Source organism: Patiria miniata, unplaced genomic scaffold, assembly GCF_015706575.1.
Source record: "Patiria miniata isolate m_02_andy unplaced genomic scaffold, ASM1570657v1 HiC_scaffold_8, whole genome shotgun sequence".
In the NCBI taxonomy this organism is placed as follows: domain Eukaryota; kingdom Metazoa; phylum Echinodermata; class Asteroidea; order Valvatida; family Asterinidae; genus Patiria; species Patiria miniata.
Window position 1 is genome coordinate 2,353,022 of NW_024037075.1, and position 26,126 is coordinate 2,379,147.

The 26,126-nt window shown below is 41.9% G+C and overlaps 2 protein-coding genes across 5 annotated transcripts in view; one reads left to right on the plus strand and one right to left on the minus strand.

Moving 5' to 3' along the window:
• Window positions 1–2,806, minus strand: part of LOC119719272 (E3 ubiquitin-protein ligase HECW1-like) — a 50,224-nt gene extending 47,418 nt beyond the window's left edge. For 2 of the 3 annotated variants that reach the window (XM_038188658.1, XM_038188656.1), the window contains exon 1: window positions 2,700–2,806. The gene's annotated coding sequence lies outside the window, so the exon portion shown is untranslated. The remainder of the gene's footprint in view (window positions 1–2,699) is intronic. The other variant, XM_038188657.1, reaches the window with a different exon arrangement.
• A 9,315-nt stretch (window positions 2,807–12,121) lies between these two features.
• LOC119719818 (G-protein coupled receptor 54-like) lies at window positions 12,122–23,117 on the plus strand. Of its 2 annotated transcripts, none has more exons than XM_038189311.1 (4): window positions 12,122–12,680; window positions 18,184–18,546; window positions 21,214–21,349; window positions 22,026–23,117. In XM_038189311.1, the coding sequence occupies exons 2-4, from the start codon at window positions 18,214–18,216 to the stop codon at window positions 22,688–22,690; spliced, it is 1,134 nt and encodes a 377-aa protein (XP_038045239.1). In that variant the 5' UTR covers window positions 12,122–12,680; window positions 18,184–18,213; the 3' UTR covers window positions 22,691–23,117. The 2 variants fall into 2 exon arrangements, with proteins under 2 accessions (XP_038045239.1, XP_038045238.1); XM_038189310.1 differs by having other exon boundaries at window positions 12,126–12,680; window positions 18,187–18,546.
• Window positions 23,118–26,126: the final 3,009 nt, after the last annotated feature.

The window sequence follows — 26,126 nt, forward strand, 5'->3', positions numbered from 1 at the left end:
GTCCGGTTGGTGCCGTGCAGCGCGACTTGCGTGCTCACGGTACACCGAATGGTGATCGCCATCTTTATTTTGGTGTTGCGTTCTGTCGTTGTCATCGTCATTTTTACCATGTTTACCCAAAAACTTCCCTCAAAAATTTAAAAACCCTGCCCTTTGTTTATGACATATACAGGTATCGGTATGTTCTTAAATGTCGCTAACTAGTTTGGTAGGTCAAAAAACTTAAAAGAGGATTTTGTTTCCTATAGGAACTGGGCCCGTAGATACATGATCGCCGGAAATTGCCACATTCCTTATGTATTTTGATCACAGATGTACAGAAAGCTCAAAAGTAATACATTTGTAATGCAAGCAGGGTTGTTAAACATCCTGATTAAAAAAAAAAACCAAAGAGCAGGGAACAAATAAAACCATTTTTTGTTTCGTTCCGAAAACCACCAATCTTGGGAATTAAACCAATACAATATACGGTAGCTATTTTGACAAAGAAACTTGTGACCCAGCATGTACATGTGTGACCCAGCAAACATGTACACATGTGACCCAGCATACATGTGTGACCCTGACCCAGACCTTGCGTGCTGAAAAACAGGCAAAACAAAATCATGCCAAGTTTACTCACTCTTTAGCTGACAAAATCCTCCAAAAATGTTTAGGCCAAAAACAAAACAAAATTCTGCTTCCGATTACATGGCATTTGAAAATAGGGTAGGTAGGTTGGGAATTTTTTTTTTTTTGGCCAATTTTTTTTTGTGCACGATCATATGGAGGCGTCTGCGTGTTGTCAATGGTACAAGGAAGAAATTGATGGTTTTTCCGTTTTTTTCCCCTCATTTTTTTCCATAAAAAATTTAGGGTAGGGGCTGTCAGAATAGGGTAGGTAGGGAAACCGGAAGCAGAACTATTTTTTTTTATTTGGCCTTGTGAGGCAAAGACAAGGTCCTCAGTATTTCACCAGCCAAGTTTGAGGTCTCACGTCTCAATTCAAATTTTAAAGGAGGTTCTCTTATAACATGTCACACCTGAGAGCGAAGCCAAATGATTTAAATTTGAAGCCTAAGACCAGACTGGTACATGTCCAACTTTTTGAGAAGATTGACCCTTCAGTAGTCTGGTGGCAGACTATGGAGAGATGTGTAGAAAGAGACTAGGTACCAGATGGGTTTTTTTGGACATGATTGATGCAGTACTGAAGGGTTGTTGGACTGATTGTTTCATGTGCCAGTCTATTTTCTTGTATTGCATGTTTTCAATATCTAAGTTTTGGGACTCTCATACACAGTATTGAGAGTCCAATATTTTCGGACGAGGCAAAACTAAAAAAAAAAAATAATACTAATTTCGAACACCAGCCAGGACATCTGACTGATGGGGTATCACATTCAATTGTCTAAGGTTTTATTTAACATCCTGGTCATGGATCTTCTTTCAACTTTTCAAGCATAACTTTTCATTGTATAGGTTTACAAATGTGTTGCAAATATGTAATAATACACCACATTTTGTGGTTGTTAGTGCGGTTGTGTTAATTTTACAGCTTCCCAAATCCAAATATAAATTGAATTTGATATGGCGAAGCAACGGCAATGAGTAAGCTTATAAATTAATGTTTCATTACAAAAAAAACCATAGATTTTGGTACTCCTAGAACTATGAGGCTCCGCGTGAGCGGAGCCTCATAGATCAAGAAGCCCGCAAAATTGCCTGCAGCACAAAACACTAATAAAGTACAAAAACGTCCATCAAAATGCAGCCATTTCACACAGAACCGCTGCACAGTTTGCCCCTATACTCCGTACTTTATCTCTTGACATACTCACGTATCTTGTGCGGAACTAACATGGGTGGATTCTGTCGGTTTTTAGGCCAAAATGATGAAAAATATGCCCCTTTCGCACTGAGCCAACCTGACACTTGGAACGTGCACGCATATGATCGAGCGATGATTTTCGGTTCGCTCGGAGCGCGCCGCGGGGGGTACGGTACAAGCAAAATGATAGTATGTGCATGCGTACAAGTGCATGTACCGTACCCCCCGCGGCGCGCTCCGAGCGAACTGAAAATCATCGCTCGATCATATGCGTGCACGTTTCAAGTGTCAGGTTGGCTCAGTGCGGAAAGGGCATATTTTTCATCATTTTGGCCTAAAAACCGACAGAATCCACCCATGTTAGTTCCGCACAAGATACGTGAGTATGTCAAGAGATAAAGTACGGAGTATAGGGGCAAACTGTGCAGCGGTTCTGTGTGAAATGGCTGCATTTTGATGGACGTTTTTGTACTTTATTAGTGTTTTGTGCTGCAGGCAATTTTGCGGGCTTCTTGATCTATGAGGCTCCGCTCACGCGGAGCCTCATAGTTCTAGGAGTAAGATTTTGGAGGATGTTTCTGTGAGCTTTGTAATTATCATTACAAATTTGATACGTAACGTACGCATTACACATTTATGATACATAAAATGAATTGTACTTCTGCAGGCATACTGACTGTGACTGTAGTGTACGTACGCGTACCGTATACATAATTTACAGGCATGTACATATGTACACGTACAATGCAATGTTCAATGCGTTCCCAAGCACTGCACTGCAGCTAAAATTTTCGTTAACGTCAGTACAATTTGCATAAATTCTCCGATCGGATCACATGATTCTCATAGAATTAGTTCAGAAGGTACCTGAAAGATTCCAAATTCTTACCTACACATCGATGTTGAAAATAATCCCAAAGTTTGGTTCAAATTCAATATTTAATTCGATCACGATCAGCAGCAGCGTACGGACGGTGTTGACTTCTATTTTGCGCACTAAAATGACGTCACTCAAGGCCGCCCATTTTTTTTTATCTAAGCACTGACGATAGGTGGCGCTATTCAATATTAATGGTCATTTTTCCCCTAAATAGAGGGCGCAATACCTTTTTGACAAGAGAACAAATTAAAAGAAGATTAACACGATGCATTAATGCATTTCTATGGCAAACTTTTCGGATAGTATTTGCGCGCATTGGCTAACCGCGGTCTACAGCTGCAGCCAGATGCTTTATACATAGGTCATGATAAATTACCCAGAATGCCATCTCCTTTCCTTCACAAGATTCTGTGTAGCTCATTTGCCCTTCCTAGCGCCCTGTTTGCAGGGCGCGAAGCATTCACCAACGTCAGATAATGTCGCCCTCTATCGCCTTCATGATGTTATTTTGTCAAAGAAATGAGAATAATACAATTTTTGCCTATGCCTTAGGAGAGAAAAAAAACCGGGGTGGAAAACAATATCGTCACCCGATGTGGGGCTCGAACCCACGACCCTGGGATTAAGAGTCCCGTGCTCTAGCGACTAAGCTTACTGGGCTTGCGCTATTTACAGATAAATTCAATCAGTGATTTGACATTGTAAATGTATACTACATGTACTTAAAAAAAACAATCCAGCAAACATGCCCAGTTCGCTTTTAATTGTCTTAATAGCTCCATGGGACTCGAAATGTCGGTCCATTTAAATGTGGTTCGTGGATTAAAGTGGGGGAGAGGAGAGGGAGTTAAGATTAAATTCGTCATCTTTATTTAAGGGGTTCTAGAGACCTTAGTTGCTTCCCATACAGATCAAGTTATTTTTGATACAAAATGATGTTGGTTATACAATTGGAACCGATCATGCCAATTGATGTTTGAAAACGTCATTAAATCTGTAGAATTTCACAGGGAAAAACTCAATTAATGACGTCATTGTGACGTCACTTCCTACTTTGCATCATAGTCACTCCCGGAAAGTTTCATGACGATCGGACCTTCTCTAACTTGCATTTTATAGTGACGTTATGATAACCGTCACACATTTTCCCCCCAAAATAGTGTGCGTATGCCTATGACCAATCAAACCTAAAAAAAAAAAAAAAGGAATTATGGCAAAACACTTCTATGACTCATCGAAGGGCTTTTGATACATAATGTTATGACAAAATGCCCTAATATTCTGCAATGGGCTCCGTGCGCTAACTAAGAGGGCGCCCTTTTACCTAGCAACGACGTCCCATGGGCGGGACATTTCGCTGGTTGACGCGCACCGTTCCTTGTGTGTGACGCACGTACACCAGGGGATTCAGTAGTACACGCAGTGCTAGTGGTGGCCGCGCGTCGCGGCAAAATTGCAGTCAGGCAAGATGGCATCGGTCGGTCACCCCCAGCTGTACTTCTCTTTGCCGGTGAGGGGGTACTTGTGAACGGAGCGAATAAGTATCTATGACACGCGTAATACACACGAACAGAGTCAGTGTAAAATAATACTGAATTTCAATTTATGGACAAAAGAAAATTCAGTGCGCCCGATGTGGGGCTCGAACCCACGACCCTGGGATTAAGAGTCCATGCAATGTGTGAAAACCATATCAAAATTGGCGTTTTTATGACTTTTACGGCTAATGATTTGACAGAAGTGGGGACAAACGACAAAAGAATTTGGGGGGAAAATGTTATGATGCCATTGCCAAGCAGCCAAGTACGACGTTCAAAAAAATGACATCTTTTTAAAATTTGTTGTAGGCCTACATTACTTTCTTCCGCTACAGCTATACTTTATACATTACAATTAACTCATTTCCAAAATTGGGTTAAGAAATTGCCAGTCCGCAAAAAAATAATTCGACCACGATTGGCATCTGCACGCCCCTTAACAACATCCATGATACCCATCACGGCGAAGAATCCAGGCCATATTAATACACGACTGACGTTGATTTATTGCGATAATCATGGCGGTTTCGCTCAAAAAGTTACAGTGGAATATAAATCAAAGACAGACACTGCAATTTTTGAGGGCAGTTGTTTTCCCTACAAGAAATTTAAAACACTCGTGTGTAGTTTGTGGAAACGCTATGTGAGATGACATTCTCTGAAATAAAGGTGGTTCTAAATTAACTAGAGGCGTCAATTCAACGTCTAAAACACTATGCTTGACTGCCATCAAGCGGGAATGCTGAAATGTCATGCAATAAAGTTTTGGTAAAGGGACACCGCGTCATGGAAGCGAAATTTGTATTTACACAATAGTGTAGGGTACCCATTTTCAGGCGACTTGAATCAAGGCTACGGGATTGTAGGGCTATCGAACTTGACTTCCCTTTTTTTTTAAAGCAATCCTACAGAGCCTAGCCATGAATGAGAAGAAACGGGTGATATTTTTTTTGGTCATCATTACTTGATTAAGCACAATTTCGGTAAGAAAATTTAATTTTAGGGAAAAATAAAAATGTAAAATTTCCTCCGTGACTCGAACCTGGCATCCACGGCTTTCAGACCAGCGATTCAACGCGGCATGCAGGCTATACCGAAACCACGCTGACCGCCGTGAAATAATTATAAGCTATAAGGTTGCAGACCAGTAAATCGGTCCGAAATTGCCTACGCCGGCCAAATCACGATTTGCATGCCCTCAAAATCTTCAGTATTTGAGCATGCTGTGGGCCATGAACTAGAGGGTTTGTAAAAAGTATGGGTGGAAGCCGTGCACAGGACTGTGAGCTTGAAGTTCCGTTCAATTTGGGTGAAATTGGGGCCCTTAAAGTGATTTATTTTGCAATGAATTGTAGGCATCGTTTTTCTAAATGGCGATGGGCTTCAGGACTACTTTCAGGTGTGATCATCTTCGGATGGAAATTTCTCCTAAATGTCATTAGTTGACCCCCCAAAAATTGAAAAGAAAATGAAAGATGATGAAATAAGCTTTAATTTCATGTGTGTCTCGAACACCTTGAAGAGTTGTGAGTATTTTTCCCGAATTTCTGAAGTGGGAGCATTTATTGGGGTCTATGGAAGTTTACTTACTGGTCTGCAACCAAAAGAACTCTAGTTGTTCACGTGAGATGTTTCACACATGCGTATTACGTCAATGACTTTACCGGGATATGGCGAAAAAAATATTTGCCAAAGAGCGTCTTCGTGTATCGGTGTCAATGTCCTGTTAATTTAAACCACTTCAAACCGTGATACAGCCTTACACTGTGACCCCTAGTGTACTATGCAGCGTCTAAATAATGATTTAAAGTCTACTTTGTTAAACTCTTCACCTCATAAATAATCACACACTAAAGATGACACCAAATATTTCCCTTTGGCCTTTCACATCGTGAGCACCCCCTGGGTAGCCGCACGTAGCGCCACATGTTCGCCTTCGGTCTGCCGTCGGTAATATTTAGTTTACCAAGTACGTGAGGAAAACACCAGAAAAAAAATGCAACTACAACTTCTGAATCGAGTGGCGCGTGCTCGGTTACCTCCGTGCTGAGATTACTCGGGTTATAGCTGCGCATGCGCGTAACCGATTGCGGTATGTATGCGCATGCGCGCTGCGTGGGAGGAAACAATTTCAGAACCCGCAGGCTGAAGACGCGTGACAAATTGTCTTGCTGTTGAAAGGTGCGATTTCTCCTTGCGTGCCATTAAGTTATCCCCGCCTCAGACGCGTTTGTTTAGACGGGAGTGACAGTGTTTACTGTCTTTTTGGCCAACATGAATCCAACCCCCAGAAACTCATTTTTTTTTTTTGGTGTGAAGAGGTTAAACAGCTGATGTCGACATGAATGATGTGAAGCACGGAACGATGTGACTGCGGGATTAATGAGCTAGCTTCGAAGGGGAAGATGATTTACGGGTCTGGCTCCATATGAAATGATGAGCTGGGCAGGGCATTTTTAGTCATGTTGAGGAGGATGAGTAATTTCTCAGATGTAGGTTGGTTGAAGACGATGCCACATGCGGCATCATGCCCAAAGGTTCATGCAACATTGAGGTGATGCATGCAGTGTAGACGCGACCGCATCACTTGCTGCAGAACTATAGCAGCGACATGCAGCAGCAGAACTAGCAGCGACATGTAGCAGCAACATCAGCGATAACAATATTGACAGCAGCAGCAGTTGCAGCAACATAGCGACATAGAGCATCATCAATAGTCGCCGCAACCTCAGCAGCATTAGTTGCAGCAACATCAACTGTATAGTATAGCGGCAGCTGCAGTAGCTTAATTCAGTATAGCAGCAGCGCAGTTGTAGCAAATAACAGGTACGTGTATAACGGCTGCGAATTCAGCGACCCGAACTTAGCAGTTGCAGCAACAAAATAATAGCAGCAGCGATATAGCTGCAGAAATTTCAGCAGCAGTAAGTGCAGCAACGCTGTTATTGCAGCAGCAGCAGAGAGCAGAAGTTGCAGCAGCAGATTAAGTGTAAGTGAATGCAGCAGCAACAGCAGCACCAATAAAAAGTTGCGCCAACTGCAGCGGCGATAGCAACAGCCACGACAGCAGCATGAGCAGTTCCATGATGGAGTACACTGTATTAGCATTAGCAGTAGTTGCAACAACAGTGTTGCAACAACAGTGTTGCAACAGCAGTGACATTAAGTTCTTGCAGCAGCAGCAGCAGCAGCAGCAACAACAGCATCCAGAAGCCAAAACATCCGAGTAACAGCTTTATCAGCGATAGCAGCAGCAACAGCAGCAGCATCGTAATCAGCGCCAATGGCAACATAGCAGCAGCAGCAACAACAACAGACAGCAACATCATTTACATACAACAGTGGCAGCAGCGGCAACTTTTTTTTGCTGTCACCCACAACTATGCCCCTGAACGCCAAACTTATGTGGGCCTACATAACTGCATGGGTTTTCAATAAGTAAACAAAGAAACCAATGAACAGGGCCAGAACTTTAAATGTTTCATATCGATGGGTACACTCAGACACAGAGTCTGAACAACTCGAAATTCAGTCGAACCAAACAAATAAAAACAACGACAAAATCGGGTTACTGACGAAAGATTAACTGGCGGAAAATTTGATAAGGTCGCTACCGGAACACCAGCTCAAGTAGAATGTCCGTGATACTCTGCATGCGTCTAATAATTATTGAGTATACCTATTAAACCAAGTTTCCCTTGGTGTAATATCAGTATAAATCAGTTCGGGCTTCGGTTTTTTTCCTCCAAAAATAATCACTGGAGCTTTTCCAGTGGTCCCATCAATTATCCACCAACGGGAGCGTAAGACCGAGTAAGGAATTAATCTTCATCGGGGGGATCGCGACTCTTCACCTCGGTAGCAAGCGCTCAGTTCTCCGCTGAACGATGGCCGATCGGGACCTATGTTATGATTACATGTCAGATGGGCAGCCAGGGGTTGTATATCATTTCAGCTTTAAATTTGCTGTGCATGCAGATATATAAGCGACACAAACCCCGCGTTCGGAGATGCAGATTTCACGATTGTTTACAAATTAAGTACGGCACCACTTTAATTTCCCCCCCTATAATCCAAAGTACCAGTAGCTCTAGTGTTTTCTTATTTTGAAGAGAAGTAGAAATCTGTGAAGAGCAAGCCAGATAAAAATTTAAATAAACACGCGCGGACGACAGCGAAATGTTTAAGCGACTTGGAAGAGTTATGGACGGGTACTAATGTGGTTTGTAATGTAATGACGTATGCTGCAGTTGGAAGCCACGCCAAAATAAGTTTGCTTATTAAACATTGCGTGCATGTGATACACATTAATAACTCCATGCACATTCAAATAGCTTAAGGTATGTGTGTGTGTGTGGGGGGGGGGGGCAACTGGAGAAAGATAATGGACCGAGCAGTAAGCCCCGCCCACTGCGCACGTGGGCAAATTAACACGTGCCCCTCTCCAATGCCAAACTGCATTTTCCTGCCGCGCGCATCATACGCGCGTACGTACACCCATGTCGGACGTTTGTGCACGCACGTCGGACATAAATCACGGCTGTGATTGGTCAGAATACCATCGGGCGGTGCTTACTGGATCGGTCCATTGTTGCGCGTTTCCGTGCTTCACTGAGCTTAGAGGCACGTGGAAATATGTACAATCACCCGGACTATACACATACCAATTTTACGAGAAATTTTGCTCAACAAGATTATGGTACCAAATATATCCCGTCAAATTAAGTAGAGAAAAATGGTTAAAGTTGGTTTTAGAAAATGTGTCCGTTGGCACAGTTTTCTACGTGCGATTTCTTTGTACAAGGATTACATTCACTGTGTGGACTTCTGAACAAAACATGTCCACATCAACCAGTTTTCGGACACGTTGTGTGGACTTGCCCACGTCCGCACAAAGTTCCCCCTCTCTGGAAAACAAGTTTAGAGGCGTTTTGGGGTTAGGTTTATCCGTCGCAAAATGAAGAGAAACAATTAAGGGGATCATAGTTAAAATAATTGTGTTGAAATGGAGTTTCACTGTGTGAGTAAAATGATTATTTTCACAGGTTTTTCTTAACTACACGACAACAAAGGAATGCCCACACTAGGTTTGTAACGTAAACATGAATGTATGCGGATGTATGTGTATGTAAACACCGGCAATCGTGGACTAGGGACAAAAGGGTTAGGGCACAAACAAAGGGTCCACGATTGACCGAACGTCCACGATTGACCGAACGTCCACGATTGAAATTCATGTACAAAACAATGAGAGCTGTGACACACAGACATCAGACAGACATCGGACAGACAGACAGACAGCGTAGGATCTTTTATTATTGGATTAATATGTTTGAGAAATGATTATTGCAAAATTGGACAAACCACCGCTGTTCAACTTTGGTCATTGAACTGTTATCACCCGTACGGTTTTATCTACGGCTTTTACACAAAACTCGAACTATAATGAGACTTCGGTTACATCTTGCTTGGTCTCTTATGAGCAGTGCATGCAGCCAGCCTCACGTTGAACACGTTTCCTCATTCAAAATGACGCTTAAGCCTGAGTCAGCGCCGAAGCTCAAGCCTACGCTTCATAAATGACCTGCAGGATTGCGACCAAAAATGCAGGGGAATTTATGCTACTGTAATCAGGATTGGAATTCTACCAAACCTTCGTTGTGAAATTTGACACGTTCCCGTACGGGACAGTCCAGCGGTCCAATAAATTAATATCAGACATGTTTATTTCACGTCAATAATAATCCACGCGGCCGTGCCAATTTCGGTGTTGCTAGTGATGAAATACAAATCAAAGTAGGCCAAATCGAAACAAATTTTACGAGACCAACTCGAAGGAAAATTCATACAATTTACAGTAATACCTTTTCGGCTGTCTTAGGCCAAAAAAAAAGTCTCCGGTTTCTGGTATGGAGCTTGCCCAAAAAGTGGTGCGGCGTCGCGCCTTTTTCTTTTTTTACCTGATTTTTTTTCTTCAAATGTCGGCTGATGACTGCAAATGGTGCCCGACTAAACTTAGTGCAAATTATATGGGAGTCCAGAGAGGCCACATAAAGCTTATTCTCGACCATAACCCAATCTAAAAACACGTTAAAATTGTGCAGCAGCAGGATTCCAGTCAGACCAGTGAGTTTGGCGGTTTTCAGACATCATCTTTCATTGAAAAAAAACTTTTTTCATTTTGCCGACGGCGACGCGCGCGCATACCAGAAACCGGAGACTTTTTTTTCGGCCTTAGTGAGACGATGGGGCGGTTCATTTGCAGTCAATCTTTGGGTCTGTGCGCTTCAAGCCGACCTCGCTCCCAGGGTGTCGAGCATGAAGTACGCGCCCACCACTACCTGCTCTCCCACCCTGGTATTGGATCATTTGCATGTCCAATTGTTTTGGATACGTATGCCAATTAGGAATAGTCGTTTGTTTTTGTATGCGGTGTCTGGGGTAAAAAAAAAAAGAATCAAATCGTCGCGGCGTTAGTTACATAAACACGATTTTTTTTTTTGCAAAGTTCAAATGTTACAATCGTCTCCAGCCAATATGCAGTAGGCCTATCACATTTCACATTAATATGAGCAAATTGGAAAGGAAATGATTATTTTTGGGAATGTGTGGACGTAATAATTAAAATGAACGTGTAAACACGAAATGCACGTTGGAAACAACAACACCAACTACACGATATAAATCCATTACTTGCCAATTGCGGTATCGAATCAGGATACTTCCATAGGAAGCTTCCTATTCAGGGCTAACTATTGGAAACGAGGTTGACAATAAAGTAAGCCATGGGGACGAGGTTGGCTTCAAGCATCTAAGAGCAGCGGCCATTGGATAAAATTTCATTGGTTCCCGCCCACCTCTTGCCTATTAATTTGTGTGAAACCTAGAATCGATGTTACCAGGGAAGAGCCGACCTGAATAACACTAGTGTCTTATCCCACCGCTAGAGGGCCTACTTTATATATTGTATCTATGTTACACAGCGTTAATATCAATCTTAAAAAAAAAATGGCAATGTTGTTTGCCGAACATTGGCATGGATTTGCCTTTTTGTTGGTTAATTCGGGTGAAAATCGACCAACTATTGGGAAGAATTTGCCCAAGAGTGCAGGCAGTTGGTATACTTGACGTAACCAACAGTGGACTACATACCGACCCTTTTACCCAACTATTTTGAGTGATATACCTTACAGGAATTGCGTTATGGTTATTAATCAGTGAAGTGCAATAACCCAATTACATTTTAAACCTCCCGAAAATTCCATCAAAAGTCAAAGTGAGAACGACAAGGTAAAAGACATTTCCATATGTATTAATGTGAGTAGTCTACACGGTGTAAAAACCAAGCACGAAATCTGACATTATGGGATGCGTCCTTGGACATCATGAACCAGCGTATGTGAAATCAATTCTTAAGAACTTAATCATTTCGAGACCACTTCATGCGATGGCTGTTTAATTGGCTCTGCTGGTGCCGGGCCGCCCCCGATCTGAAAATAGCCCAAGAAACATAGCGAAGCTGTAAATATCATTTCAGCTATTGATTGGCCTAACAGCACTGGCGACAGCTGAAATCCTATGATTTTTGTTCCAGATTTTTCGAAATGTGAATTGTCGCGGGGATGTTACATCTTGCAGCCGACATAAATCTTCTAATTTTGAAGGCAAGAAGGACAGAAAGACTAGAAGACATATGAATACTTCGGGGAAATTGAGGAAATGATTTGAAACCTAATGCTGGAACTCAAGTAAAGCTCAGCCGCGCTGCGTGATTTAAGCCGAAACAGTCTGTAACATGACGGATGGTCTCTGTGGTATCGTTGGCATGGCAACGCGAGGCACCTCTAAACCAGGGGGAAAACAAGAAAACAAATGTGTCCCAGAAACGTTGGGGTCAGGAGGGGCATTCCTGTTGTCAATACCATACACCAGAAGTCGAACATGAGCTCGGTTGCCATGGCAAAGACAGCGAACTCAGAGCGGCAATTTTTCTTCAAATGCTGTCAATGTTTGGCCGCCCTCCACTCTTACGTTGTCATTATTTTCAACCAGGCGAGACCACACGAAGACGCGACTGGGGGCTAGACTCACATCTCCCCGGGTGCCAGAAGCTTTGAGACTCCGCTCGATCGCGGACTGATTGTTGCTGGACTTCCCAACGGAGCCACATGAAGCCGAGTTATTTTTCGCTATCATTAAACATCACTCTGCGGTTTTTCCCATGAGATTCGGTGATGTAGACCAACTAACATCCTGCCTATTACCGAGAGCATTTTGGATCTATCTGTGGCACTGGCGTACGTGTGCCGGCTTTGCTGCGTTCGGTGCGCCGGATCCGTGCGGAATAATGTGATCCGACAATCGGCTTTGAGAAGCGAACCATACCTACCGATATCCACGTATTTTCACCTCTTTTGTCTTGAAACCCAGAAAACTTTTGGAATCAATTTTGGTAAGTCTTTTATAGAAGTTGTTTTTTATTTTTTTATTCACTACAGAAACTTAAGTGACACAAGTTGTGTCACTGTCATTCTTTGTTGCTAAACATTGTAAGAACACGATTGTCGCAAAAATCGAATGTGTGTTCAATTTCTGTTAAGGCCGGGGGAAGGCACCCGGCTTGTCCACCACCAAATTCTGGGGGTGGGGTTGGGGGTCCAACATTTCGGTGAATCAATCAGATAAACAAGGAGTCACTTTCCTTATTGATCAAAAAAGTAAATATGAAAAGTGCAAGTAACTGACAAATTCCTTTTTAAATTTGGAACTCGTTTTTTTTATGCTTCGTTACTTACATGTTTTTTAAAGTAATTTTTTATTGGACATGGAATTCTTGTTATCTAACCTCGATATCTTCTTACTTATGTTGTTTCATTTTTTTTTTAAATTGATTTATATCTCATTTAATACATTTATTCTTTTGTAATTTCAATAATTATTTGTTTTTACTTTGCTCGATTCATTTCGATTAGTGACCAGAGTTTGTTACTTTTTCGTCTACTTCGTTTTCTTTAATGACATTTAATTATTTTCCTTCACCATTTCATTGTACATGTATTGTTTTATTTTTTGCGTTGTGGGTTGACGATAAAATAATTTCCTCGTTTTTCCTCGTCTTGCTCAAAAACCGTGCAATAATTTACCGGTTTGAATGTCCATATTAAAACCCGGTACATAATAAATGCCCCAATGCAAATGCGAACCATAAAAAAACCGAATCACGTCCAAAATTCGTCGAAGTTTAAAAATGTGTCCATCTTCTGTAAAACTGCTTCGTGAATGTGTCTGTTGACGTCATCAATTCATTCTCATTCGCAGGGCTTAACTGATACACAACAATAGCTGTAGTTTATCCGAAGTTTACGAAACATTCAGGTATGAGAATATAATGTATGAGACAAAACATTTCCTCGATGCGACATAATCTGGCGATAATAATCTGGAAAATAAACGTGGCATTTTCATGATGTTGGATTTTAATGAAAAAACAACAAACGTTTCAGTGTGGTACCGGTATATTGCCAATTAAGGGGACACATTTTTTTACATAACTTCTTTTTTACACACATTTTATTATCGCGTGATTCAGAAATGTTGACACGCATAATGAAAAATAAACATCTGTACAAACAACTTAAGTTCTCGTTAAGTTCTCGGAAAAAGCAGGGCACATGATTTATGCTCCATTCAAATCCTTCCTAAGAATGCGTTAGCCTCGAAGGAATGTTAACGGTCAGTGGCGATATGTCACATTGGAAGCAACGTTTACATCTAAGAAGGTTCGCGGTCATGTTTCCCCGAAAGTGCACTTTATGTTATAAGCTAGGGTGTAGGCCTAATGGCAAAAAGAAAGTTTAGGCCAAAAAAAAAAAATACTCGGTCTCTGGTCAGGCCAAAGTTCCGGAAATGATGCGGCGACGCGGCTTTTTTTTTTTTTCTGCTTTTTTTTTTTTTTTAAAGCTTGGATTGTACAGACAAGGTGGGGTACTATTTTGCTTTTTTGGGTGACCTCATTGGTGTCCTCCATAATTTGCCTTGGTGCCCTCGATCATTTGCCTTGGTGCAATTTCCCATTCCTTGGTGCTCTTTGGTAAAAAGAAGTTGAGGAGGTGCGGCAATAGAGGGCGCTGTTGGAGCTACCGCGGAACATTTTGGAAAAAAAAAGGTTGACGCGCATCATTAAAATCGACGCGCGCGCTGACCAGAGACCGACTTATTTTTTTTTGGCCTTATAATTGATTTCAACTTACACAGCATTTTTTTTTCATAGCTGGCACACTTTGAATATCTACTGGGTTTTAAGTGAACCTACTCGACGTACGACCGTATTGCTGTCCGACCAATGTTAAGTTTACATAATCATATTGCTAGAAAACACTATGTAGGCCTAACCAAGCTGACGATAGCAGGTGACAAAACGCCCGGTTGGAAACATACATTTTGTAAAGTATAGCTCACAAGATTGTTCATTCAATTGAAACAAACAAAAACGATTCCGTATGTGTGTGTGTCTGATGTACATTTGAATATTTTGAGGATTATGTACCAAATGAGTCCCGGCAAAACAAGGGAAATTAAGGAAAAATTACAAGGCTACAAGATGAGTCGAGTCTGCAGAGAGAAAATACTGATATCACTTGATGTTGCAAAATATTTAGCGAATAACCACGCTCACCAAATGTTATCAAGATGTACATGATTTTCAAACTTGACAAGAATATGGGGCAGTTTCAAACCCTCAAACGATTCAGAAGTATATAATGTACACCCCTTCTCGAAATGGGTTGTGCAAAACTCGGCCCATTGCTTCACACCTCCAAATATACACACTGAGTTCAACATCTCATATGCAGCTACCCACTTTGAAGAATTCTGGTACCGCAATTAAGTTTGTTTGTCAAACTGTATGTCCCTCCTGACCATTATCCAAAGGGTTGACAGTTCCAGCAAATGAAACAATTTTGGAGAAAATTATTGCAAAGGCTACGTAAAATTAAGGGTGACTTTAATCGTCAACTGATAAAAGCAAAGAGACGATCTCCGCATAAAAGCGTAGAAGCATAATAAGTTGGTATTGGTTCCTTGTGTCAACGATGATGTGAAATGAAACCATTTGTTCCTTCATTCATCGACCCTGATCCCGATGTGTGCCTTTTACTGTGACGTCATGATGACGTTATCAGGCATCGAATCAAAAGCGAATAATGGGAAATTTTCAATAAAAAGGGACTGAAAACCCAATCCACACATTTTGGCCCAGGCGGGATTCGAACCCAGTTCACAAGGCGGGGAAAGTACCGCCACGCCAACCTGACTCCCAAATTCATTGAAATCTATTAAACCAAATAAACTATAATGTATTACATTCATAGTTTTTTTGCTTTGATATAAATGTAGGCTAGAGGTCAATCATCAAGGAACGTTTGGTTCGTAGGAGCGAATTCACTTGTCCTTTACTTTCGGGGGTACCGGAAGATAAATGTTAGTTGAGGGAAGTTGAGGGCGAAATGACATGGTATGAAAAAAAATGAGACTGTTCCGACAAAAGAACAAGGTTAAAAACCTGTAGGCCTAATCAATGATTCCTCTGACTGCAATGGTGAGATCCGTTCACAGCTTCTGATTAAAATGATTCTCGCGAGCCTTCACTGACAAGTGCTTGGTGGCAGAACGTCCGTAATTGAAAGATAGAGAAGAAAAACAACACCCAGGCGTCACATCCTGCAGGCACCTTTCAACATCTTTTAAGCTCGAACTTTATCAACAAGACAAGACAGGCGCAGTAACAGTGGTCCCATAGCGGACGGATTCTCTTCAATTGATTTAGAATGGCTTTACACTGGAAGTCGTTGCATGCATGTGGTCTACACTGTGGGCTGGATTTAGCCCATTCATTGGCATTACGGGGTAATCATATATGATAGCACTGCCCGGATCTTTCACCAGTCAACAACCAGTCTTAGTCACGAGTCAGCCGGTCAGTCAGTACTCTTCACAATGGTCTTGATCCCATCTCATTTGGACACCCCAGCCCAGAGATACAGCCAATTAAATGAAAGGACTTGAATTCCAAGCTGGGCCACTTTTCAGATTATCTGGTTTAATGAAAGGCATCCACATACCAAGAAGGTGTGTGAATGCCTTTCATTAGATACCAGATAATCTGAAAAGTGGCCCAAACAGATTTTGACACTCTTCACAAGTTTTGCCGTAACTTTTAAGCAAAAGGTCCAAATCACACGGAACAAAAATCCTGACAAGTGTAAGAAAAAAACTGATCATCACATGGCATTTTTTTGTTACCAAAAAAAGATTAAGTTTCCTCAGAAAAAAAATGTTGTTTGACTGCTACATTTTTCTTGGAGACACGTTGTAGTGACATACATTGGAATAGTTCGGGATCACCATTTGGGATCTAGAATTCAAGCTTGACGGGGGAAAATGTCAAAAACAAAATTTCGCTTCGCGCAAGCGATGTTTAGGCAGTTCTCCGATGACAAATGAATCGCTAGCTTTTCGACACACATTAATGTTGTGAAGGTGTGACTGTCAGCGTGCAACGCACGCGCGGTGACGTGCCGGGGGCTAATTGCAATCAAACCCGGCGGGCCTCGAGGCTCGTTCGCCCGCTTGGAAAGTGATCACCGGATGACAGTTAATAGCACGCAGACAGACACGAAAAAGCGTCATTCCGGATGATGGAGTTGTCGGTTAGGTTGAGACTGATCTGACGCTACATGTCTGCCTTTGTTTATTCCCGCTTTGTCACATACGTTTGTAATAAATGTACATATACACATCTGCCGATTCTTTGGAGAATTTGCCATAAATTGATCCCTTTCAAGTATCAAAATAATAGAGCTCGTTTGTGAAAAAAAAATCATGATTATAATTATCTTCTCCAGCCTGGTTGAAGTTGTGGGTTAGAGAGAGTTACAAATTGTTAGTGTCCATTATATTTCCAGTGAAAAAAAAATCATATTCGTGTCGTTGGACGCGCATGCGCAAAGATATATTCAAACCCTATTTCAAGACGTCACAGTCTCTCGTTGATCGCAGGAGACGGGAGCAGCCAGAAAATCCCCAAGGCCATGACCCCACCAATCCCCCCTCCACCGAAAAGAAATCGCAGCCTCAAATCACGTCTAATCGTAACGAAGGCTTGGGTGGCGATTTTACCTAGTCCGTATACGTCATCTCAAGCCAATCACAAGTCAATCGCATGTCATTTTGGTCTGAAGTCACAACAAGGTATTGGAATGAAATATGGCGATGGTCTTTCCGTTGCTGTGACCACACTTTATGGTGTGATGGATTTATGATTGACTTGCGACTTGCATGTAATTTTACTCGTGACGGGCTTATGATTTACACTTAACTACAACACTACACTAAATAAAATGTAACCTTAATTGTGACGGATCTGTGATTTGACTTGTGATTGACTTGTGATTTGACTTTTGGTTGACTTGTGATTTAACTTGTGATTGACTTGTGCATTGACTTGTGCATTGTGACTTGTGATTTGACCTGTGATGGACTTGTGATCTGACTTGTGATTTGACTTGTGACGGACTTCTGATTTGACTTGTGATGGACTTGTGATTTGACTTGTGACGGACTTGTGATGTGACTTGTGATAGACTTGTGATGGACTTGTAATTTGACTTGTGATGGACGTGTTTTGACTTGTAATGGACTTGTGATTTGACATGAGGTGAACTTGTTTTGACTTGTGGTGGACTTGTGATTTTGACTTGTGACAGACATGAGTTTTGACCTGTGATAGCCTTGTGATATGACTTGCGATGGTCTTGATTTCTGATTTCTGATGGATTTACAGTTTTACTTGTGAACTTAACTACAACCTAGCTGAATATTTTGATTTAGGTTTGGCTCTTAGAAACAGGATAAACTCTCATAAAGTAGTCCTTCTTTTTTTTTTCTTCCGCTAGCAGCAGGTCTCAAAGCTAAAGCCCACCAGCATGACTTCCCTGGAGCCAGCCACCACCGACCCGCTCAACTCCTCTTCTTCCTCGTACGATTACTACTACACCAGCGAACCGGGCCCGGAGACCATCTTCGTCCCCGTACTCTGGTCCCTCATCATCGGCGTCGGTGTCATCACCAACTGCCTCGTGGTCTACGTGGTGCTGTTCCAGATGAAGATGTCCACGGTCACCAACTACTACATCGTGAACTTAGCTCTGACCGACATCACCTTCTTGCTGTTCTGTGTGCCCTTCACCACCTTGACCTTTACTCTCTACGGGTTTCTGACGGAGGGCATATGCCGATTCATGGTGTACGTTCAACAGGTAACTTATGCTCTTCCTGGTTGGTTATTAAAGGGATTGGTAAGGAGTTGTTTCGTCCATCAGTGGTCTTTTACGAAACCTGTGAATCATTCAAGACAACGGAGTATAGACCCCACGTCTATAACTCATGAAGCCGTATTTCAGACGTACCCGATTTTTCGACAAATCCATAGTCCTTGCAGCTATAGACGAATTCAGTTACCGCTGTACGAGGCCCCCTTTAATGGAGAAACCATTGTACATGCTATTGTACAAAGCAATTGCCCCGTGACGGATTATCTGGACAATAGCTAGCACAATGCTCTCGCCATTGTAGGAGGCCTCCGTGATACAATTGATAGCTTGCTCGGATGGGTCTATTACACAGTAATGTTCCGTGCTAGGCTATCAAATCTGCTGTGTAACGTGCAGCATCAAATTTTATCTGTTCCTGAATTTCCTCCTGGGAAAACTGGTCACGACCAGAGCAGCCGACGTGTCATGCGCCAAGGAAAAAGGTCGCTCAGCCCAGGCACGCAAAAAGCACTTTTGGAGATAATCAAGTTGAAAGGTTACGTGCTCCCATTTCTAAATCAAAAATCACATAAGGCTGAAATTTCAGCTCATAAATTCGTTAATAATTAAAGTAATGTTGTTCATTTTTATTTGAATATAGTACTTAATTTTGAAGTTATTCACATGTTTAGGTAGGTTTATGCTAATGACCTTTTACCGGGATCTCCCCCTGCCTTAAACGTGCGCTTAAGCGGCAAGCTTGGCTTTGCGTACCCAGTGGGACGTTTATTAGCGCACTTTGAACGTATTTTGTTACATTAGAATTACACGCTAACGTCCTTATGCCGGGAACAAGTTAATGAAAAACCTCCTTCCGTCTTTTTCATACTGTTAATTACGTCAGAATGACGTAGCCCCTTGAGACAGAGAGTATATCAAATGACAGATATTTCCATGCTCTATCGACAACCCGAAAAAAAAATAGAATATGACCTTTTGACGCATTTTTTGCCCTTATGAACTTCTTCCACGCACCCGACGAGCTTCGGTTAGGGTTTTTCCTGCTACCTGAGTAGAGGTGTCATCACAACATTTAAAGTAGGCTTACTTTGTCAACGAAATTCAGGTCACAGTGTTTCACAAATTATTAATGAGTAATCAACATTTTATTTTCATGAAAATGACAAGATACAAATGTTTTAGGGGGTTGTAATACTTGACCAAGCAGCATCGAGAATTGCCCCAACTTGGCCAAGCAGCATCGAAACTTGCCCAACTTAACCTAGGTCCTTTCAGCAGTTTACATGAACTCTGCACTTTGCGCTCCCGCAGCTGTGCAAACAAAGTGTACATCTGTCAAGAGCTGCACTCTCTTTTTCAACTTTGCCCTGATTTTGTTTTTAAGAATCCTATGATTCTAGTCAAGTCAATGTTGACCAGGCCCGAAGAACATTAATAAACACGTGGGCGCGCTAGGAACATTATTTCTTACTACGTGAGGCAAAGGACTAATCTACTATGGACTAGACGTTTGAGCAGCTATAGGGTCTACTGCGAGCAGCTAAGGTCTACTGCGAGCAGATTCAGCTATTAATTCTGCAAACCAAGACTGCGTCTTGACCCCGAGATTCTGACCATTCAGGGGGCGCCTTGTATCGGTTACCAATTCTGAGACTCTGAGATGCTGAGGACCACTTATCTCCAAAAGGTGCTTCAAAATTGAAGCTTGGAACTAGACTCCGCAGAATCCGACTACGACTGACAACAATCTACAAGGAAGTCCACAATATCACACCATCAAACTTGCCGTCAAGCCAGAGTAACAACAATCATACAACAAGACAGAACTTCGGTCCTCACATCATTGTCCCGCCAAATTTCAACAAACTGTGCTATCAATATTCACTCTATACCCAAAAACTACAAGGGAATGGAACCTGCTACCACCCAACATTCGCTCTGCTCCCAATGTCAAAGCTTTCAAAGAGGGAATTGAGAACCTATATCTCCTCAGCTTTATAGTTAATAAGGCCCACTTTAAAATTTAGTTCACTGCGCCAACCACTCCGACCTGTGCGAGATAACTACTTATGAGGAGTTTGCGCAGTAACCACCAGAACAGAACCAGAACTGTCATTAAAGTATGGCTTCTTCTGAATTCATTGGCTATACGGCTGCCAATACCACATGCACCTATTGAAGCGGCTTCCATAGAGGCATGTGTTAGTCTATGAGAAGAGGCTGCAGCCGCTGCCACAGACATGAGTGTAATTCAAGCCGTAGCCAAGTAATTCGGGCGATTCACAATGCAGTTCGCCACCAAGAGTTTGCCGCGGAGAATCAATTTTTCAAGTTTATGGTCGACAAAACATGGCCCATTTGAAATGAGTGTCAGTAGAAACTTGAGCTAATATGTTATAGATTGGAGCATAGCATTCTGCCGCCTTATAAAAAACATCATATTGATAAAAAGAAAAGTAAAGGGCAAATAGATCCTCGAATCATTCGCCTGCGAAACTATTGACCGTAAAATGTCCCACACTGCACTTGGAAAATGAACTCTCCGTGGTAAACTCTTGGTGGCGCACTGCATTGTGAAACGCGCGCGCGAATTCGGATATGGCCTTAGATTAATACAAAATGAATAACATTACCTTTTTGTCTGGTTCCTAGGCGTCTGTCCACGCTACCTGCATGACGTTGACCGTTATGAGCGCAGATCGCTACTTCGCCATCGTGTACCCGATCAAATCCATGAGATACAGAACCAGACGACTGTCGCTCGTCCTCAACCTCGGAGTCTGGATATGTAAGTAATATCTGCCGACAGAGGGCGCCCTTTTGCCCGACCTTTTAGGAAGAGGATGAAAACGGAATCAGATGACATTATTTTAAAACTGGGATTGACGGCTTTTAAAACGAGTGCTATGAAGAAGAAACGTTCAGGTCTTAAGGCAACCAACAGCGCCCTCTTTTGTAAAAGGTAACATGAAGAAAGAGATGATTCGTTGGTAAACAAACAAATTAAAATCTAGGCCGTTCTGGTTAATAAAAAAAATAAAATTACCAAACTTCATGGTGACTTCATGTTAGAATTAGGGCAATTTCGTAAAGTCCTCTGCGTGTGTCCTACCATATGATATACAAGGTCGTTAAGGCGATGGTACCATATAGTTTTGGTCTGTACTTTTTTATTTTCTACTAGTAATTAAATGTCACACAATAATGTATCACATTGACTTTTCCAACAGCTGCTCATTAAAGTGTCTGACATGTACGTTCAAGGCGAAATTGCTCATTAGATAAAAAAAAACGGCATGTGAAAATAACTTTTGTGTCTCTTTCTTGATAGGAGTAAAGAGCTGTACAATATTTTCATATTTCACATATTTCTGGCCGTACTAATTTCAACTTCTCTTTTTGTCATCTGAACTGGACCGTAATGGTAATAATTGTTGGACTTTTATTTGTAACATTTATTCCAGTGTCTTACATCATGGCCGCGCCGGCCGCCATCTTTGTCGGGGTCAGAAGTCACTGGTACTACGTGGACTACAAATACTCCTGCGTGGAGACGTTCGACACCCACGCCACTAAATCCGTGTACTACACGTACGTCTTTGTCACGACGTACATCCTTCCGCTGGTCATCATCTGCGCCTGCTACTCGCTCCTGCTCCACGCGATGTGGACCAAGCAACTCACGGCCAACACCAGCTTCCGCGCCCGCAAGAACCTCCAGCAGAAGAAGCGCACAACGCGCATGCTCCTGGTGGTCGTGTTCCTGTTCTTCCTCTTCTGGCTGCCCACGCACGTTTTCAATTGCTGGGACCGGTACGTCCCTGGCGGGGTGCCATACCACATCAACGCCGTGTACTACTTACGCATCATTGCGTACAGTTTAGCTTACTCCAACTCGTGCGTGAACCCGTTCGTCTACGCCTTCATGGGCAACAACTTCCGGGCCAGCTTCAGGAAGGCATTTCCTTGCTGCTTCCGGCGGCAGATCGGGGCCCGGAACTCCACACGGAGGCTGCAGAGACGCGGGACCGAGGACGGGGGTACGAGGGTGACGGTCCTGGCTCCGAGGATGGACGTTCAAATGAACGTAAACAACAACATGGCGCCCATAGACCAGGCAGCATTATAAAACAATGTGAAATAAAAAAAAATCATATTTTTCATAAAATAAGAGTCTTCATGAACTCTGCAAAGAATGACATTTAATGCGACATTTGAATAATGGTCTGCAGTTTGAGGAGTCAGCACTTTGTTAGAGGCATTAAGAAACCATTCTTCAATTGACTGCAGTATCTTTATGATAAGGTGAATGCCTACTGTTCTATAAAATCCAATGGTGTAGCGAAAAAGTTCTCGTTTTTTACTGTGACGTCTAAGAAATAGAAAGGTTTTGCCCTGAAAACTTTTCAGAAAGTTGCCTTTACATGCCCGTGTTGAAATTGTGTCGCACTCGATGCGAGTTTGATTTTGCTGCAGTGTTATTGACGTGACATTTTCTTCAGGCTGCACACAATGAATCTCAAATTACGTTAATAAAGGTTAAAAGAAGATTGTGAGACTCGTTTTGTGTGAATTTACTTTGCAATTATACTGGAGTACAGTATGAGGTCGATTGAGAGCGCTATACTGATCATTCTTCAATAGCGAAAGGTTCCAAGAATCCTCTTATGAGCCCGCTCAACACAATCAGAATCAGAATGTTCTTGTTCATGGGCGAAGCATTACGCAATACAGCCACGGGAGTCGCCAGACTAATTTGAAAGGGGTAGGGGAGCTACGGGTGCAATCAAGTAAATATGTCAAAAAGCTGTCCGCTGATCTCATGAATAGGGATTGATAATGAATAATTATTGTTATACATTCAAATTACACACCAGTGCTAAATACCCATACTTCAAAATTCTTTTTAAAATACTCAAAACTCTCACAGGTATTTAGGCCTAAGTTGCACAGAAAAATGATGATCAATATATCATCTTTCATTTTCTTTTCATTTTTGGTAGGTTGACCCTTGAATTTTCGAGAAATTCTCACCCAAAGAAGACGACCCCTTTTTTTTCCCAAAGCGGAAAAGTAGCCATCTTAAAAAACGATCCCTCCACAACATGGCAAAATAGCGCCACTTTCGAGTCCAATTGCATCCAAAATGTCAAGAATTGGAAACCCGAAGTCCATGCCAGAGGTTCATTACCATATCTCTTCAATTACCCAATTTTATGGCTCTCAGAACACTTTAATATATAACATTTTGAGGGTATAACTTTTAATTATGAACTTTTTGGCTGCAATTGGGTCCATTTCGGCTGCATTTTGGCTGCAAGTGGGTCCGAAAGTTAGACATGTTGTCGATCGAGGAATCCTTTTCAAAATGGCAACTTTTCCAGTTTGGGAAATATCATTCGTTTTAGGGGTGGTCTTCTGTGGGTGAGAATTTCTCCAAACAGTAATCGGTCAACCCACCAAAAATTGAAAGGAAAATGAAAGTCGACATGTTGAGTATCATTTTTCTGTGCACCTGTGAGAGTTATAAGTATTTTTAGAAGAATTTTGAAGTATGGAGATTTATCACCGGTGTTTATGGGAATTTATTTACTTGGTTCCACCCCTAATTTTCAGGCAAAGGGGGCGCTATTCAATGGGGACGGGAAGCGTAATTTTTTTTCCTAGGAGGGTTAGGGGCAATGTCATGAATAATTCAGTTTTTCCTTTGAATCATTGCAAGACTTAGGTTCTCGTTCTATTTTCCCCTTAATTTAAAATTATCTCGGTGATAAATTTGGAGAAGAAAAATAGCTGATGAAAATGAGCAGCGACGACGTGCCATTCGAACCAGGGATCTTTGTATCCATAGCTCATCTCGCTATCCACTAGGCTACTGTGTGGTAGCTCGACGACAACCGTTCTTTAAAATGCTTTAATGTATTGTAACTAGTTGAGTAACTAACAACAATGCTGTTGATGTCATTGTCCGTTCTCATGGATAAACATGAATTATTCATGACATTGCCCCTAACCCTCCTAGGAATAAAAATTACGCAGACGGGAAGAACACCATCTGAAACTAGATGGCGCTGTTCGTTATCTTTTGCTGAAAGATGCACGATTTTGTGGACAAGCGTTGAATTGTGTGTCATGCCGAACATCTACTTTGACTACTAACGCTGAAAGATATTTACAATGATAGTGGTCGAGTTCTGGCTTTTTATTTATGTAATTTTTTTTATACAATCCTTGAAAATGCACCTGTGTCCCATTTTAACTAATTTTCCATTTTCATCAGGCATTTTAAAGGCTATTTTGCTGCCTTTTTAATTTCTATTTTAATGCCCATATTTGTGAGCAAAACTGTGATGTCATTCCGGGCAGAAACCTAAATGCTACAGCTATTTCAGCCCAAAAAGTTGCTCACGTTTTTGATATTTTGCTGTCGTAAATTTTCTATTCTTTGGTTATTCGTTGATGTGTCAGTATATGGCAGAATGCCAATGAGCAAACCTTTCTGACAATTGTTTTCGAAGAGCAAATTTTGGGTTCACAATTTGAACAGAAAGTAAGAAAGAAAGTACCGAGTAAGTAAGAAAGCCCCTAAACTGAACAGTGTCTTCCTGAAATGAATCACAGCAACAGCGCCCTCAGTTGTCCGGAAAAGCATGGAATGTATTAAATGTTTAAAGAAGTGCACTTTTCAATGAAATTAACCAAAACGGGATGTCAAATAGTTTCCATACATTTACGAGGAGTAGAAAGTTGCACAAAATGTGTTCCTCAGAAAAATTCATCTCACGAACCCTTTAACAAAATGTCCTCGCAGTGGTAAAAAGTGTTGTTGGAAATGAGGGCGCCATTTGCTTTTTACGGTGATCATGTGTTTTCAAACGGCTCTCTCACATGAATACAGTGAGGGCGCCCTCTCTCTAGCCGTAAGAACCGACGTTGTTATTTTGTTCTTTCAATCCAGTCAATGTGATTGTTTGCTTTACATTTCTACGAATAATTCCAGATAAACTACCTTCTAAATGGTGTAATCTCAGCTGAATATGAAACACGAAGAGAGAGAGAGCCGACAGCGTCGTTTGAGGAAAAGTTCGACGATAGATCGGGGCGGAGTGACGCCAGTTTTCATCGGTTGCTATGTGTAACCATTCGGCACTCCAGACTCAAGAACCATTGAGCAAATGTAAAAAAAACTCCGGATGTCCGCACCTACCTATTCAATAAAATGGTCGCTGCCCTTGACACAGCTTATCCTGTCGCAAACGTTGGTGGCGCTTTGGGCCATCTAAGTGCAGGATTGCACTGATCGAATATCACGGCGGGAAATCGTCATGAACATTCACTGCAAATAATGTTCTCGGTAAATGCTTACCTTTAATCAAGATACTGTTGAATATGCATCAGCATGGTTGTTATCAGTGACTGCGTACCCCCAGCACACGGCAAAGAGTGGTTCAACGTTTACCCACGTATTAATGAGATTCTCGTTTCTGCCTAGTATCCACGGTTATACCTTTCCTGTCCGTGTCTATGGAACACTGTGCATAATCCGACCACGCTCTATCGCTGTA

Bases quoted from the DNA above. Each gene is read 5' to 3' on its own strand.
- LOC119719818 (XM_038189311.1), top strand. From the start codon at position 18,214: ATGACTTCCCTGGAGCCAGCCACCACCGACCCGCTCAACTCCTCTTCT. The intron at 18,547-21,213 runs GTAACTTATGCT...TCTGGTTCCTAG, and splicing joins TCATGGTGTACGTTCAACAG to GCGTCTGTCCACGCTACCTG. The intron at 21,350-22,025 runs GTAAGTAATATC...CATTTATTCCAG, and splicing joins CAACCTCGGAGTCTGGATAT to TGTCTTACATCATGGCCGCG.